Raw genomic sequence first — 13,661 nt, 5'->3', positions numbered from 1 at the left:
TGTCATAGTTCCCTAGTTTTGCGGTGTAGTTACTAAGCTGTTTTCGTCGTTGTATGGGACATTCCGCTTGCTCCCATATAGCTCCCCCATGATTTCCATGATTCTTCCTGAAGAAAGGTTGACTTCATGCAACAAGTCAATGAACTTTTTCTCTTCTGTAGGGATCTTGTTGTGTGATCTCAAGTACTTCTTAAGCGCAAACTTGTCAATCACCTCATGTGTATGAACCTCGACAAACTGAGTAACTTTCCATCTATCACCATCGCGTTTTACTCGAAGCTTTGCTTTGCAGTCGGTCAGCACAGTTAGCTTACGGTTTCTCTGCTTAACCGGGATCGCTTCTTCTTCTCTAGGCTTCCCGTATTTGTTGCGTGACATAAACATATTTATCTAGCTGACCATCTTTAGCACATCTCCTAGATGATTCTATCTTCACCGAAAAACCAATGTGGTGAGCATATCCGTTGTAGTGCTTGCAAAGCTAGTTCGGTGTGTGTCAAACATCATGCCAACAAATGGAACCTTTGGAACATATCCTTCGGGCGTTGACTCAACCTCGACTTCACCATCGCTTTCCTCACCGGAAAGTGTAACACCGATCCGTGCACGCGTATCGGCTTGCCGATCATTGTTTGAAGGACCTGCTTCATCTCCTTGGGGATCGACACGATGGCCTCCGACTTCGGCGGCTGCCCGAGCATGTTGATCGGTTGATGTACTAGCTTCGGGAGTTGCATTGAGATCAATGCCACCAAACCGAGTATTCAAATCCGCGAGCCCTTGGCATTCTTCTTCAAAAACAAATATCTGCATGGAATCAATGACATGAATCATTAAGATTTCTTGGTTGCACAACATTTTTTCTAAAGTAATTTTACATCTGTTTTTTACAATCTTCAGTTAAATAACATTCTCCCTTTTTGTTTTTTACGAGTGCAAGTTGTAAATATCTTCCGCGAAACCCAAGGCAAAACCAGGGGAAAGATCATGTGACTCGTCATGGCAACCGGTATGGCCAAATGAGATGCGAGTACTACCTTTTACTAATGGGAAACCGAGTATGAACTGATAACTCGAGTATTAGCATGTAGAGGTGCGGTCTAGTGTTCTCTCATGTAGCTCTGCCCTAACTTTGTGTCTACCGATTACATGCTTTTTTCTTTTGTGTGTTCTACATGGTTTGTCCTACCCTTTTGTGTGTTCTACATGCTATCTACATGCTATCTACTTTTGTGTGTTCCATCTTTTTCTCGTGTGTTATATCCTGTGTTCTAACATGCTATCTTTTTTGTGTCCTATGCTCTTTTTCTTAAAACTTGTTACTTTTTGTTTGTCCTATAGTTACATTAGTGGCACATGTAAACATAGCGAGTAATTTATTTTTTACGGCACATGAAACGTGGGGCATGTAACTATAGTTACATTAGTGGCAACTACTTTTGTCCGAAGGCGTAGATAGGTCGACTACTAAGTGCATGTAATATACATTAGTGGCAGCTATAGTCTGTTTAAAGACTTGATGATGCCATATTTTTCACTAGATGTAGTAAAGGGAAAGGTTCATGTAACGGAATCACTAGATGTAGCTGTTCCTATGAACCACAAGGGGCAACTATATTTTTCACTAGATGTAGCAAAGGGAAAGGTTCATGTAACGAGAATCTGGTTAAGATAGTACCTCCGATCAATCGAATTTTTGCGGAGGGATAGACGATGTAGCAGGGGGAGGGGTGTCTGGAGGTGATTCCCCTGGACACCGCAAATCGTCGGATGTAGCATATCCCTCCCTCAATGTAGCAGATTTTCTCCCTATATGTATGTAGCGGATCCGAAACTAGCGGTGTCTGAAACTATATGTATGTAGTAGATCTGTTCCTCAATGTAGCGAGATCTCACGGTCAAGTCGATTGAATCGATGTAGCGGATTGATCGGTGGCGAGAACTGGACGAGAGGAGAGGAGTTTTTTCTCAAGAATCTGGATGTGACTGTTCTTCCCTGGTTCATCCCTGTTCTTGGCGTGGTGAAGAAGAAGATGGGGATCCAACGCACATGTAGCAGGGAAGAAGAAGATGGGATCCGATGTAGCTTTATGGTGCGGTCCCCAAAAAAAGTGGCGTTCACGTGGGAGTTGCGGGGGGGAGATGCTCGTATGCTGCTGGGGGGGTCCCCACGGTGGGCCAAAAAAAGGAAAGTGCGTGGTCCCCACGCTGGTCCAGAAAAGGAAAGTCCACCTGGTCGGACTGACCTCGTTTTACCAGGAATCGAGGTCGACCTCGATGTAGCACAGCCCTTTGTTTATTCCTGTTTATATTCTACAGTACTACTCGGTAAATAAACATGACCGCTTTGCATAAGCGGTGTCGACACCGCTTTGACCACACGTGGGCGCAAGACCCAATATATTTGGGGCCCACCAAAACAACAATAAAACGCCATAGTTCACCGAAACGTTGCGGTGTGCGTCGGCAGATGACCGTGTAAATTCTTAGAGAGCACCTAAGTTACACACAGAAGAAACACTATGAAATCAACCCATACGTGTCAGCCCCAAATTAATTCCTAAAAGATCTCAAAATTCTGAGAAAAAAGGAGTTCGTTCCCAAATAATGCCGTTGGCAAAACACTGGTGTAGTTATTTATGCGATCCCGGGCTTTACCAATCACAGGAATAGCTCCAGGGCGGCCCGGTCCGCCAAACTATAAGCCCAGCCCAACTCAGCTCCCCTTCCAACCCCCACTTTCCCCCGACCTCCATTTCCCGGGGACACCCCGTTCCGAGCGACGCCCCGTCCGATCCGATCCCAACACCCACCGTCACCGGTGGCAGATCTGAATCGGAGCCCGCTCCGGCGATCCCAGACCCCCCACTTCCGGCTTCCCCGACGCCGGGCATGGAGGCTGTCCCAGCCGCTGTAGCGCACGATGGGCAGAAGCAGAGGTTTGACCTCGGGGTCTTCGTCGGCGACCTCCCTCTCGACGACGACGTGGCCAGGTCCGCTCACGAGCTCGATCTCCCACTTAGTCAGATCCCTTCGCCTACTTTATGTGCTGCTGCGCAGAAACTTACCCGTTGGTTGGTTTGGCAGTGATAATGAGTCCCTGGATGGGCTAGAGCAGGAGCTCCAGGACTGCAAGAACGACGAGGTGATGCTTCTTGCTTTACAATAACTCGTTAATTAGTAGCTTACCGAGGCCGTAAGACACTGGTTTTTCTAATGTCTTATTTTCTGGAATTTCGTAGCTTTGCTGCCACATTCTAGAGCAAGCATGTGGTTGTACTTGTATCTTCCTTGGGAGATAAGTAACTGATGCGTTAATTTTTTGGATGCGCGCAGGAAGTAGCAAACATCCTGGCTAATGGCATCAAAATGCGTGATTACACAAAAGGTGTCGAGAACAGCATACGCCAAGTTGAGCTGGATTCTATACAGGTAAGTGCTTGTGCTATTCCACGATAAGCTCAGATATGCAAGCCGCCATGTTCTACCAGTCTAGAGCTGATTCTGTATATAGTTGCTTAGTATACACACACACGTTAATAAGAGTTAATTAATATCTTCTTGTGTGTGGCTGGTTAGTTTATTCGTTCCCTCCATTCTCATCATCAGTAAATTATTTGCAAAACTGCAAGTTATGATGTGTGTACCTCTTTTAAATGCTGCCTAAATATAAATTACCTCAAGCTATGATGCTTTGCTTAATGCCGTCTTCCTTCTTCCTTTGCAGGATTACATTACAGAAAGTGAGAACCTAGTATTGCTGCATGATCAGATTTGTGACTGTGATAATATTTTGTCCCAAATGGAAACCGTTCTAACTGGATTCCAGGTGAATGCATATTTGCATCTTTTCTGACGCACTACTTCCTTAATGTACCGGATGCCTGAAAGAGTATCTGGATGCCTTTACTTGTCATCAACTTTTGGTGCTACTTATTACAAGAAATCATATTTATGTTTTTGAACTTTTACTAAAAGCATGAAAAAAATACTGCTCACTGTCAAGTGTGAAGTACCAGAAAATACGAGAGCGCATCTCTGCATTTCTAATTCGTCTTTTTCCAAAGCATAATGAACCAAGGTGTGCTTGGAAGTTGAACGTCTTGTTTACCGCAATCTATGCTTCGTCCAAGTGTTTCTCATTTTATTTATGTGATCCATGGTACAACTCCCATGATTAGACTGGAGCGCCACAATTTCTTCTGACTCTTTAGGTGCTCAATCATTTGACTAGATCTTCGTTGCCATGAAATTTTGTACCTTTTAATGGTAGTTAACCAGTTCATTTCATTGTACTAAGTCATATTGCAACTCTTTTGATTTCTGTGCTAGACAGAAATTGGTTCTATAAGTTCGGAGATAAAGGTACTTCAGGAGAAATCTATGGACATGGGATTAAAGTTGAAAAACCGTAAGGTTTGATTCAGTTCTCTGTTGTATCTCTGTTATCTATATGTCCGATTAATTTTTATGCCCACATCATCCTGTTAACTAGACAGGTTATAGTGATGCATTTTATCTTATCTAAGTTGGATCTGGGAAGTACTGTTTTATTTATCTCTGCCACATAACATTGCTAGTATTCCATAACTTACCTTCCAACATCAGTTAACTAGTTTGTGTTGGAACTGATTCATGGTATTCATAGCTTTAATGCATGTTCTTCACTATTTTTTCGCACTGAATATCTATACTGATCCACCCTTTGAAAAAATTGCAGGCTGCTGAGTCTAAACTGTCAAAATTTGTTGAGGATATAATAGTCCCTCCAAGGATGATTGATATAATTGTTGATGGAGAGGTCACTACTTACATTCTATAATCATACCAGCTTTACATTATTATTGTCTCTATACCATCTCCATTTACTTCACTGTCACATGGTCACTTTCTTATGAGCTTAGTACTTATTTGTGTACAACCAGCAACATGTGATAACTCTATTCTGAATTTTCTGTACTATTTGTTAGCAACCAAGCACATAGCTTTCTGCTATTTGTGGTTCTATGTTTGCTATGCAATTTCTTCCCTTTCAGCTTGTTGTTAGTTATCTATTTAAAATACCGTTATACCCTGTCTTCAGTGATATATCCATTTGGATGACATGTTTTTGTTTGCTGCCTATATTGTTGTTCTATCTGTGTCTTCTATCTTTTCCATGTATGATTTTTATTTTGTTTGATTGGTTATATTGCATCTCCAAAGGATTCACTACGTTACTCTGCGAGCGCTATAAGCATCACTTCTCTTGCAATTGAAAGCTGTGTTCAGTTCAGTATTTGCTGAATGTCCCCCCCAAAAAAAGTATTCTTTGATGGTTCACTCATAATGCTTTATCCAACAATTCCACAGGTTAATGATGAATACTTGAAAACAGTTGAGATTTTAAGCAAAAAAATCAAATTCATTGAAGCTGACTCCATGGTTAAATCATCAAAGGCTCTAAAAGATGTTCAGCCTGAGGTTGAGAGACTTCGGCAGAAAGCAGTATCGAAGGTTTGAAACCAATTTGGTAGTTTTTCTTCTAATGCTGCGAACTCATATGCTCATAATAATGTTAGCAGATCATCTTACTTGTGTGTACATGTTCTTGATCTTCATGTGTGATTATTTGGTATAAAACATTATGTCTTCTATACTTCTAATATGCTCAATGTGGTGGTGTTGGGATAATGGGCCATGCCTCTGGCTTGCATAATTATGTTGAGACTGTTAGGTGCTGTTCTACAATTACTTAGATTGAGGTGTCAAGATTTATCTGGTAGAAATGAAATATGTTATATGAAAAAGGGTTTATATGTCGTTGATCAGTCTTTTGTTCATGTTAATGTTGTACTTGATGAGCTTTATGGCTTGATAGCATAAAATTTGCTGCATCTATGGAGTGGTGTTGTCTGTCACTATCAGTATACTAGATACACTGGCTGATATTTCCAGAAGGAATTGACCTGATATTTGTTAGCTTGCACTAACATAGTATGTCGGTTTTAGTGGAAGCTATGAATAAGTGTACTCGCAGCCAAGAAATGCATATGATATGTCTCTTGCTTATTTTACTCTTGTATCTAGCTAATTCAACATTGTACAGCTACAACTGAGTTCTATTGCTTATGCGTTCACATTTTTCTTGCAGATTTTTGAGTTTATCATCCAAAAGTTCTATGCCTTGAGAAAACCAAAAACAAATATTCAGATTCTGCAGCAGAGTGTCCTTAAATACAAGTATGCCAACTCTCTTACCTTGATTTTTTTCCACCTTTAACCTAGTTTGTATCATTGCTTCAGTGCTTCACATTTTAATGTGTTAGATGATAAATTACTTTATGCCAGATTTATGTAATTTAGAATCCTCGCCAAAGGCCATACATGATTCATGAGTTTTGGTATAGAGCGTTACCGAGGGGTTAAATTTCCCAAACATGGAAGTTGCTATATTTTCATCAACTATCGCCATGCACTTCAAGTAATATTATCGAAATTTGTGAGTTTGGTGTTCTCGTCTTTTTGAAATTGAGACTCCCCTTGGTAAAAAACCTGGATATCTAGGATTATTTAAGCCTCGAGTCCTAGTTAGCCAAGTATGAGACTCCATGTCCTAGTAGGCTAGTTTATCTAGTCTGAGTGGTATTCCTGTTGATGGTGAAAGACTACTATAAAGGTCCACGAGTTTAAGCTATAGTAATACACAGATAAGAGAAGATCAGTTATTGTACCCTGCCTCCCACTCATTCTTTCCAAGTGTATAATTTCTCAAGTTTGTTCGTTTGTCCTTGTCCCTCTCCATTGTAGATACACAATAGTTTTCCTCAAGGAACATGCTAAGGAGATATATGCAGAAGTCCGTGCGGCTTACATTGATACCATGAACAAGGTGAGTGTTACACTAAATGCCATCTGATAGGTCCTTTCCATTCATACTCATTCTCTTCTACGTTTTTGGGTAGTCAATGACTATTCGCAGCTATTGCCTCATTAAAATTTTACTGATTCTTTCCCAATAACTGAAGACTTCTTTCTGTAAATACTACGTATTTGTTTCCATTATCATATGGTAATACTGTATTGGATTTGTATTTGTATATTTTATCATACCTTTATATATTCGAGATAAAAGAAATTACCATACATCAACTTAATACCCTGGCCAATTATGTGGCCCATTGTACTCCCTCTTTTTCAACTGTACTTGGCACTTGGCAGTCTCCCTTTAAAATAACGTTACATTGAGGGAACCGATTATATAGTTAATATATATTTTCCCCAGTTCCACTCTCTAATCTTTCTTTAATGTGTTTGGAAGAGGTTAATTTCTTGTAGCATGTCAATAATGAGGGTAATCAATGTAAGTTATTGTGCACATGGTGGGCTGAGGATATTTAGAATGAACCTACTTGCATCGATCATAGAGGGCTTGCGGATGAGAGATCCAAAGGCAATTAACTGCTGCCAGTCCTTGCTTTATTCTGGCCCCTTCTCTAATTTGTGATGTGTAATTACATTACCTCAACCTTTAAACGGACCATATACCACGTTTTTTAATATTTCTGCATGGATCATATCTTATTTGGACAATACAAGCAAATACTATAGATGTAAATACCTTCACTTATTTCTTGGATATCTTACATTAAATTACTATTTATTCTGATAACATTTCTACTATAACTTCCAATTTCCAGGTGCTGAGCGCACATTTCCGTGCTTATATACAAGCTTTAGAGAAATTACAGTTGGATATAGCAACCTCGACTGATTTACTTGGAGTTGAAACTAGAAGTACAGGCTACCTTTTCTCCATTGGAAAAGAACCTCTGAAAGCCCGTTCTTCAGTGTTTGCTTTGGGTGAAAGAATAAATGTATTAAAGGTAATTTACTAATGACAAAGTGACACTTCATTTGAATACTGTAATGCAATTCATCAATCAGCTAAATGTGAGCTAAATTGGGTTGTGTGAGTTACATGCTTCTTGACACTTATAGTAACTTCTATAAGACCATAGCGCGAACAAGCTATATTTGGGTTATGACCAAAACAAGCCGCATATAGTCTGGCATGCAGTATGAGCGTAGCCCATTTATTGTTTCATGACCAAAAGAATAGTTGCCTCTGAACAAATCCGATATACTTTTTCTCTACAGTATACACAGAGAAATCTAGTATCAATGAAATTTTCTTGCCACGTCTGTTCTGTCTCGCAGATTAATAGTATTGAAGCGTTGGTTAATTAAACTTAATCTATTCTCTATGAGTAGCCATTGACTATGACCATAAAAGAACTGTTTATGAATACGGGGTACACCGTATTTTCCAGTATTATGTGGAAAGTAGATGCCAATAAAATAATTAAATATGGATGCTGAATGCTTAATTTACTCTATGAAGTAACAACTACAATGGTTAATTCCTGTTTTCCCTGTGCGTTTTGGTATATCAGGATATTGATCAGCCTGCATTGATACCTCATATAGCTGAAGCCAAGTCACAGAAGTATCCATATGAAGTTCTTTTCAGAAGCTTACAGAAACTTCTGATTGATACAGCTACTTCTGAGTAAGATTGCTGTTTCTTTTGTTTCTCAATATACTTAATATACGGTAGTAAGTGGCAGCCTGATGATATATCAACTGACTGCAGGTACCTTTTCTCTGATGATTTCTTTGGTGATGAATCCCTATTCCAAGATATATTTGCTGGTTTGTTCCATCCTGCATCTGCATTTCCTGTTTCCTTTGTCACTTCATGTTGTATCTTTCTCCCTTCTCAAAATGTAAGGCGTATAACTGTTGTCTTAAGTCAAATTTTTGTTAGCGTGACCATGTTGATAGTAAAAGTGTCAACATCTATAGTATCCAATAAAAACTATAGATTCACCACCGAATACATTTTTATAGTGTATTATTTTGGTATTATTGATGTTGATAATTTTCTCTATAAACTTAGTCAAACTTAGTTACTTAGGACATAGGTAACGAAGTTACAGAAATACACTAAACAAATGGGGGCAAAAGGGAAAAGGCACCTATTGTAGTTGCGGAATTCATGTGTGGTTCTAAAAACATAAGTTATGCAGTTTCTTTTCTTATCATCATCATACTATAGTGCCACTATGTAGGTGAAGTTAAGCTTACCACCTTTTGTCATAATTATGGCGGATGCTTATGATTTGAAAGTCTCGATTGTTTTATCCAGGACCAATTCAAGTTGTCGATGAATATTTCAATGCCGTACTTCTGAACTGCTATGATGCGATAGGAATAATGCTTATGATCCGAATAATGCATCAGCACCAGGTATTTTTTCTTTATCTTATGAAGGAATAACTAGTAACTAGTTAAAAGTTCTATTTCTGTTGTAGAATAAAACATAAAACTTTGTTCTGGAAGCTGTCGCAGCCTTTCAGGCAGTGTAGAGGGATGGGTCATCCCTGTAATATGTAAACCAGGCATTATTCCAATTTTAAGAGTTCCGTATTCTAGGTATCAACAGATAACTGTCAATTTATTCATTTTGCTAGATCACTCTGGCTGTTTTTCTCCAGAATCTTGTCAAAATTAGCCACGTTTATTTACAAGATTATTTCAAGTAGTTTAACCCTGTTTAAATTGAATATATTGCAAAGCGTGCTAGCAGGTTTGGTATTGATACGAAACAGAAATCTAAATGGAGTTAATATTGTATGCAGCTTATCATGTTTAGGCGGCGAATTCCATGTTTGGACTCTTACCTAGACAAGGTTTGTTCTGACTCCCTTGTTTGTTCCTTAAACTTAAATCAACTTTATGCGAGAGTTAACTTTGGGACAGCCTATCCTAAATTGCACAAGAGTCTGTCTTCTATTCCACATTCCAAAATTAGTTTGAATCATCTTTAATGTTTTGCACAATTGACAGGTTAATATGTCACTTTGGCCACGCTTCAAGATGGTCTTTGACTTGCATCTGAGCAGCTTACGCAATGCTAATATTAGGACTCTTTGGGAGGATGATGTACATCCCCACTATGTCACTAGGAGATATGCTGAATTTACAGCATCTCTTGTTCATCTCAATGTTGAATATGGGGATGGTCAGGTCAGTTGATCACATCCAGGTCAAACCAATTGTTCACCTTTTCCAAAATTCTTCTCAACTGTGCCATGCAATAGAAAGACCGTTACTGTAGCCTGTAGAAATTTTAAAAAGTTGTTTTTCGTTTGCAGCTTGATCTTAATCTTGAGCGATTACGGATGGCTATTGAAGACTTGCTTGTTAAGTTGGCCAAGATGTTCCCTAAACCAAAGTTGCAAACAGTGTTCCTGATAAATAACTATGATTTAACGATTGCCATATTGAAGGTTGGTACTTCTGAGTTGGTATCACAATTGCCAGCTATTTCTGGTGCAAATGTTTTTAGTGTACAAAAACACTACATGCATTTACTTTGTCCAAATTTATTCTGATATTCCTAGTACAGGAAGCTGGCACTGACGGTGGGAAAGCACAACTTCACTTTGAGGAGGTTCTCAAGAGCAACATTGCAATTTATGTGGTATGCACTGTCTTAATGATGGAGCAGAATTTCTTTATGGCCAGCAAAATACTGCTCACTGCATTTCTAGATTTTATTAGTGAAATTCCTGGTCTAGAGTTGAAATAGGCATCTACAATAAGCAAAGGTTGACATTCACTACTTGCAAGTTGCAACAGACCGGTATTCATATTGCTGAACGGTTTAGATCTTACTAACAAACTAAGCAAAGTGAGAACTGAGAACTGCAGTTTGGGATTTATCCAACTGCTGAACATGTCAATGTCATGTCTAAAATTTGTAATCACTTCTCCTGGACTGGTAATTTGTAAGTTCTCTTGGAGTAGGCCGTTTGATGCATAAATATTTCTGCAGGAGGAATTGCTTCTGGAGCATTTCAGTGATTTGATCAAGTTTGTCAAAACGCGTACATGTAAGTAGAAATCTGTTACAGCATTGTGCGTTTTCTCTTTCTTTCTTTACAATGAGATCTCTTCTCTGCCTGAATTTTATTAGCGGAAGATGCTGCCTCAAGTTCAGACAAGGCCAATATTGGCGATGTGGAGCCATTGGTGAAGGATTTTGCCAGCCGATGGAAGGCTGCGATCGAGCTGATGCACAAAGATGTCATCACGTCTTTCAGCAATTTCCTGTGTGGGATGGAGATCTTGAAAGCGGCCCTCACGCAGCTGCTTCTGTACTACACCAGGCTTACCGAGTGCGTGAAGAGGGTCAACGGTGGCTCTTCCCTGAACAAGGACTTGGTTTCCATATCCTCAATCCTGTACGAAATCAAAAAATACTCTAGGACCTTTTAGTCACTTCTTCCTGGCCATGTGTACACTAAGATGAGGGGTGTGTTGTATCCCTATTCTGTAATGAAAATGGAAAACCCGATTTATGCTGCTACTGAAAGAAGAACATAGTTCCATACAGTTCCGTCAGTTTTTTCTTTGCTTTTGTTTTAGAATACGCATCTGTATCATGTACTGTATTAAACAGTCCTGTTAGGTTTGGCCCCTTTGTAAGGACAGTATCACGTGTTTTTCTGCTGTTACAGGTATACTGTTAAACTTACACCAGGATATCTTGAGAAGTTCATTGAATCAATTACCAATAACAAAAAAAGTATTCTTCGAATAACAAAAATATTTTCTTCAGCAAAAAGGTATTGAATAGTTGCATGCGTCAACTTCTTTTGTATATTTGGTTAGAATCGTGGGTTGAGCTGTGGGCTGTTTATATGCGGATTCTGAACTTGACCATGGATCAAGGTTTATTGAAACTATCTTGATTCTGCTCAGAGGATAGAAGTAGAGTAGCTTTTTGTGTGAATTTGAAGTTGTTTTCATAATCTGCTGTGAAGGTTGGATTCATTAAAAACCCTTCGAGTCGAAATGGGTTCTATACTAGTACCTCTTTAAGATGGGAAGTACAGCATGTCAAAAAAATAAAGATGGCAAGTACAGTAGTAGTTAGCCTTTGGATTTACCTTGATGGTGCTTCAAGCGAGGACCATATTAGGACGTTGGATGACGCATATTCATGTGCCCCGTCTAGCACATCTAACTTGCCTAAAATATTTGGCCTATATTAATAACCTGTAGTTGGAACTATCTGCACTGAAATGTACAAGGAAGAAATACAAATCTCTTAACTGAAATGCCTAGCATCCTTCAGTGATTAGTTCAGTCTGCAGATCTGAAGGCTGGCACTAGTGTAATTTGTTGATAGAGCAAAGATATCTAATCTTTCGATGAGATGAGGAGAATTCAATTTGTTGGTGGAGTTCATGCTTGACGATCCGACTACATGTGTAAAGTTCGTGCGCCAATGCAATCGCTAGGATAATCTTCAGATTTTGCGGGTGCACGATCAACCTTACCAGCGCGGGTCTAAATTCCTATCTGAAATGGAGAACAATTAAGAACTAATATTACAATCAAGTAAGATAAAAACTTTATTGAAAAGATGGAATTCCAAATAGTCGGTCTTGTTGTGGGGCGTTGGCATCAAAACAAGTACACGAAGTTGCAGCAATGGTTAAATTTTAATCTAATCAAAATCCAAATCTAAAAATGACGACTATGGGGGTATTTAAGGAGAAAAATGTGAGGGTTTCGGCCAGCCATAGGTATGGTCGCCGAACCGACCCCTAGACAGCTTTTTCTCCTTCAATATGGACTCTAAAAAGTGACTGACTTAATCGCTGAGAATTTGACATGGGCCTGGCCCAAAAATAAAGGCGACGCAACACCATATAACACTTTGGACGAAATTATAAAATATAATCTTGAATATTTCATCCAATTCTTCAATCATAATCATGGCAGCTTCAAAGTTCTGAAATCTTCACTTGTAGCGTACTTTTCTATCCTCACATGCTTGCTGCCATCTCCATGTACGATCATGCTCCAATGCTTGTCCCTCTCATCTAGGCTAGGTCCATCATTCATAAGAGTAACAAACACATCTGATTTAGGAAGCATCATATTCTCATATATGTAATGAATAGATCCAATAACGAAAATATATGATAGTTAAGTTGTTTGGCATAAACTCGAGTGATAGGTCCTTGTATTTGTATAGTCGTAGGTATATCGGGTGTATCAATACATGGGATATCCTCATCATGGTCCCTTTCTTGAATTGAAGTTGTCCTCGACGCAATATCATCTTCCTCACCAAAGTAAGATTTCAAATCTGCAATGTTAAATGTAGGGCTAACTGTACCAAAATATATAGGCAGCTCAAGTTTATATGCATTATCATTTATTTTCTCTAGCACCTTAAATGGACCAACATCGCGTGTCATTAACTTAGACTTGGGCAAATCAGGAAAACGATCTTTGCGCAAATACAACCAAACAAGACCACCAGTATCAAACATGACATGCTTGCTTCCTATATACCCTGTAATTTTATACTTAGTATTCATGCCTTCTATGGTGTTCGATCTTTCGCCAAGATGAGGATAATTCGATTTATTCGTGGAGTTCGTGCTTGATGATTAGACTACACACGTAAAACTCGTGCGTCAATGCAATCTCTAGGAAGATCTCCGGGAGTTACTGATCTTACAGCCGGGTACAAGATCAGCCTGACCAACGAGGCTTTTAGTTCCTACCTGAAATCGAGAACAACTAAGAACTAA

At 39.3% G+C, this 13,661-nt stretch overlaps 1 protein-coding gene across 1 annotated transcript; it reads left to right on the top strand.

Annotated features, from left to right (window-relative positions):
• Positions 1 to 2,772: 2,772 nt before the first annotated feature.
• On the top strand, positions 2,773 to 11,442 carry LOC124702649 (vacuolar protein sorting-associated protein 52 A-like). The gene is made up of 19 exons (XM_047234810.1): positions 2,773 to 2,993; positions 3,088 to 3,145; positions 3,337 to 3,432; positions 3,728 to 3,829; positions 4,333 to 4,416; positions 4,721 to 4,801; positions 5,353 to 5,496; positions 6,134 to 6,222; positions 6,790 to 6,871; positions 7,680 to 7,865; positions 8,436 to 8,551; positions 8,636 to 8,694; positions 9,191 to 9,291; positions 9,684 to 9,734; positions 9,892 to 10,071; positions 10,200 to 10,334; positions 10,454 to 10,528; positions 10,883 to 10,940; positions 11,024 to 11,442. The coding sequence occupies exons 1-19, from the start codon at positions 2,893 to 2,895 to the stop codon at positions 11,323 to 11,325; spliced, it is 2,100 nt and encodes a 699-aa protein (XP_047090766.1). The 5' UTR covers positions 2,773 to 2,892; the 3' UTR covers positions 11,326 to 11,442.
• The last annotated feature ends 2,219 nt before the right edge of the window (positions 11,443 to 13,661 follow it).

The sequence above is a fragment of the Lolium rigidum genome, chromosome 3 (assembly GCF_022539505.1).
Source record: "Lolium rigidum isolate FL_2022 chromosome 3, APGP_CSIRO_Lrig_0.1, whole genome shotgun sequence".
NCBI lineage: Eukaryota > Viridiplantae > Streptophyta > Magnoliopsida > Poales > Poaceae > Lolium > Lolium rigidum.
Note: the sequence above shows the minus strand (reverse complement) of the source record. Positions and strands in the feature narration are given on the sequence as shown.

What these genes read in the sequence shown, in the direction of transcription:
- LOC124702649 (XM_047234810.1), top strand. Translation starts at nt 2,893, where the DNA reads ATGGAGGCTGTCCCAGCCGCTGTAGCGCACGATGGGCAGAAGCAGAGG. An exon ending in CAGAGTGTCCTTAAATACAA is followed by an intron (nt 6,223 to 6,789) that starts GTATGCCAACTC and finishes TCTCCATTGTAG; the next exon opens with ATACACAATAGTTTTCCTCA. An exon ending in GAATAATGCATCAGCACCAG is followed by an intron (nt 9,292 to 9,683) that starts GTATTTTTTCTT and finishes TATTGTATGCAG; the next exon opens with CTTATCATGTTTAGGCGGCG.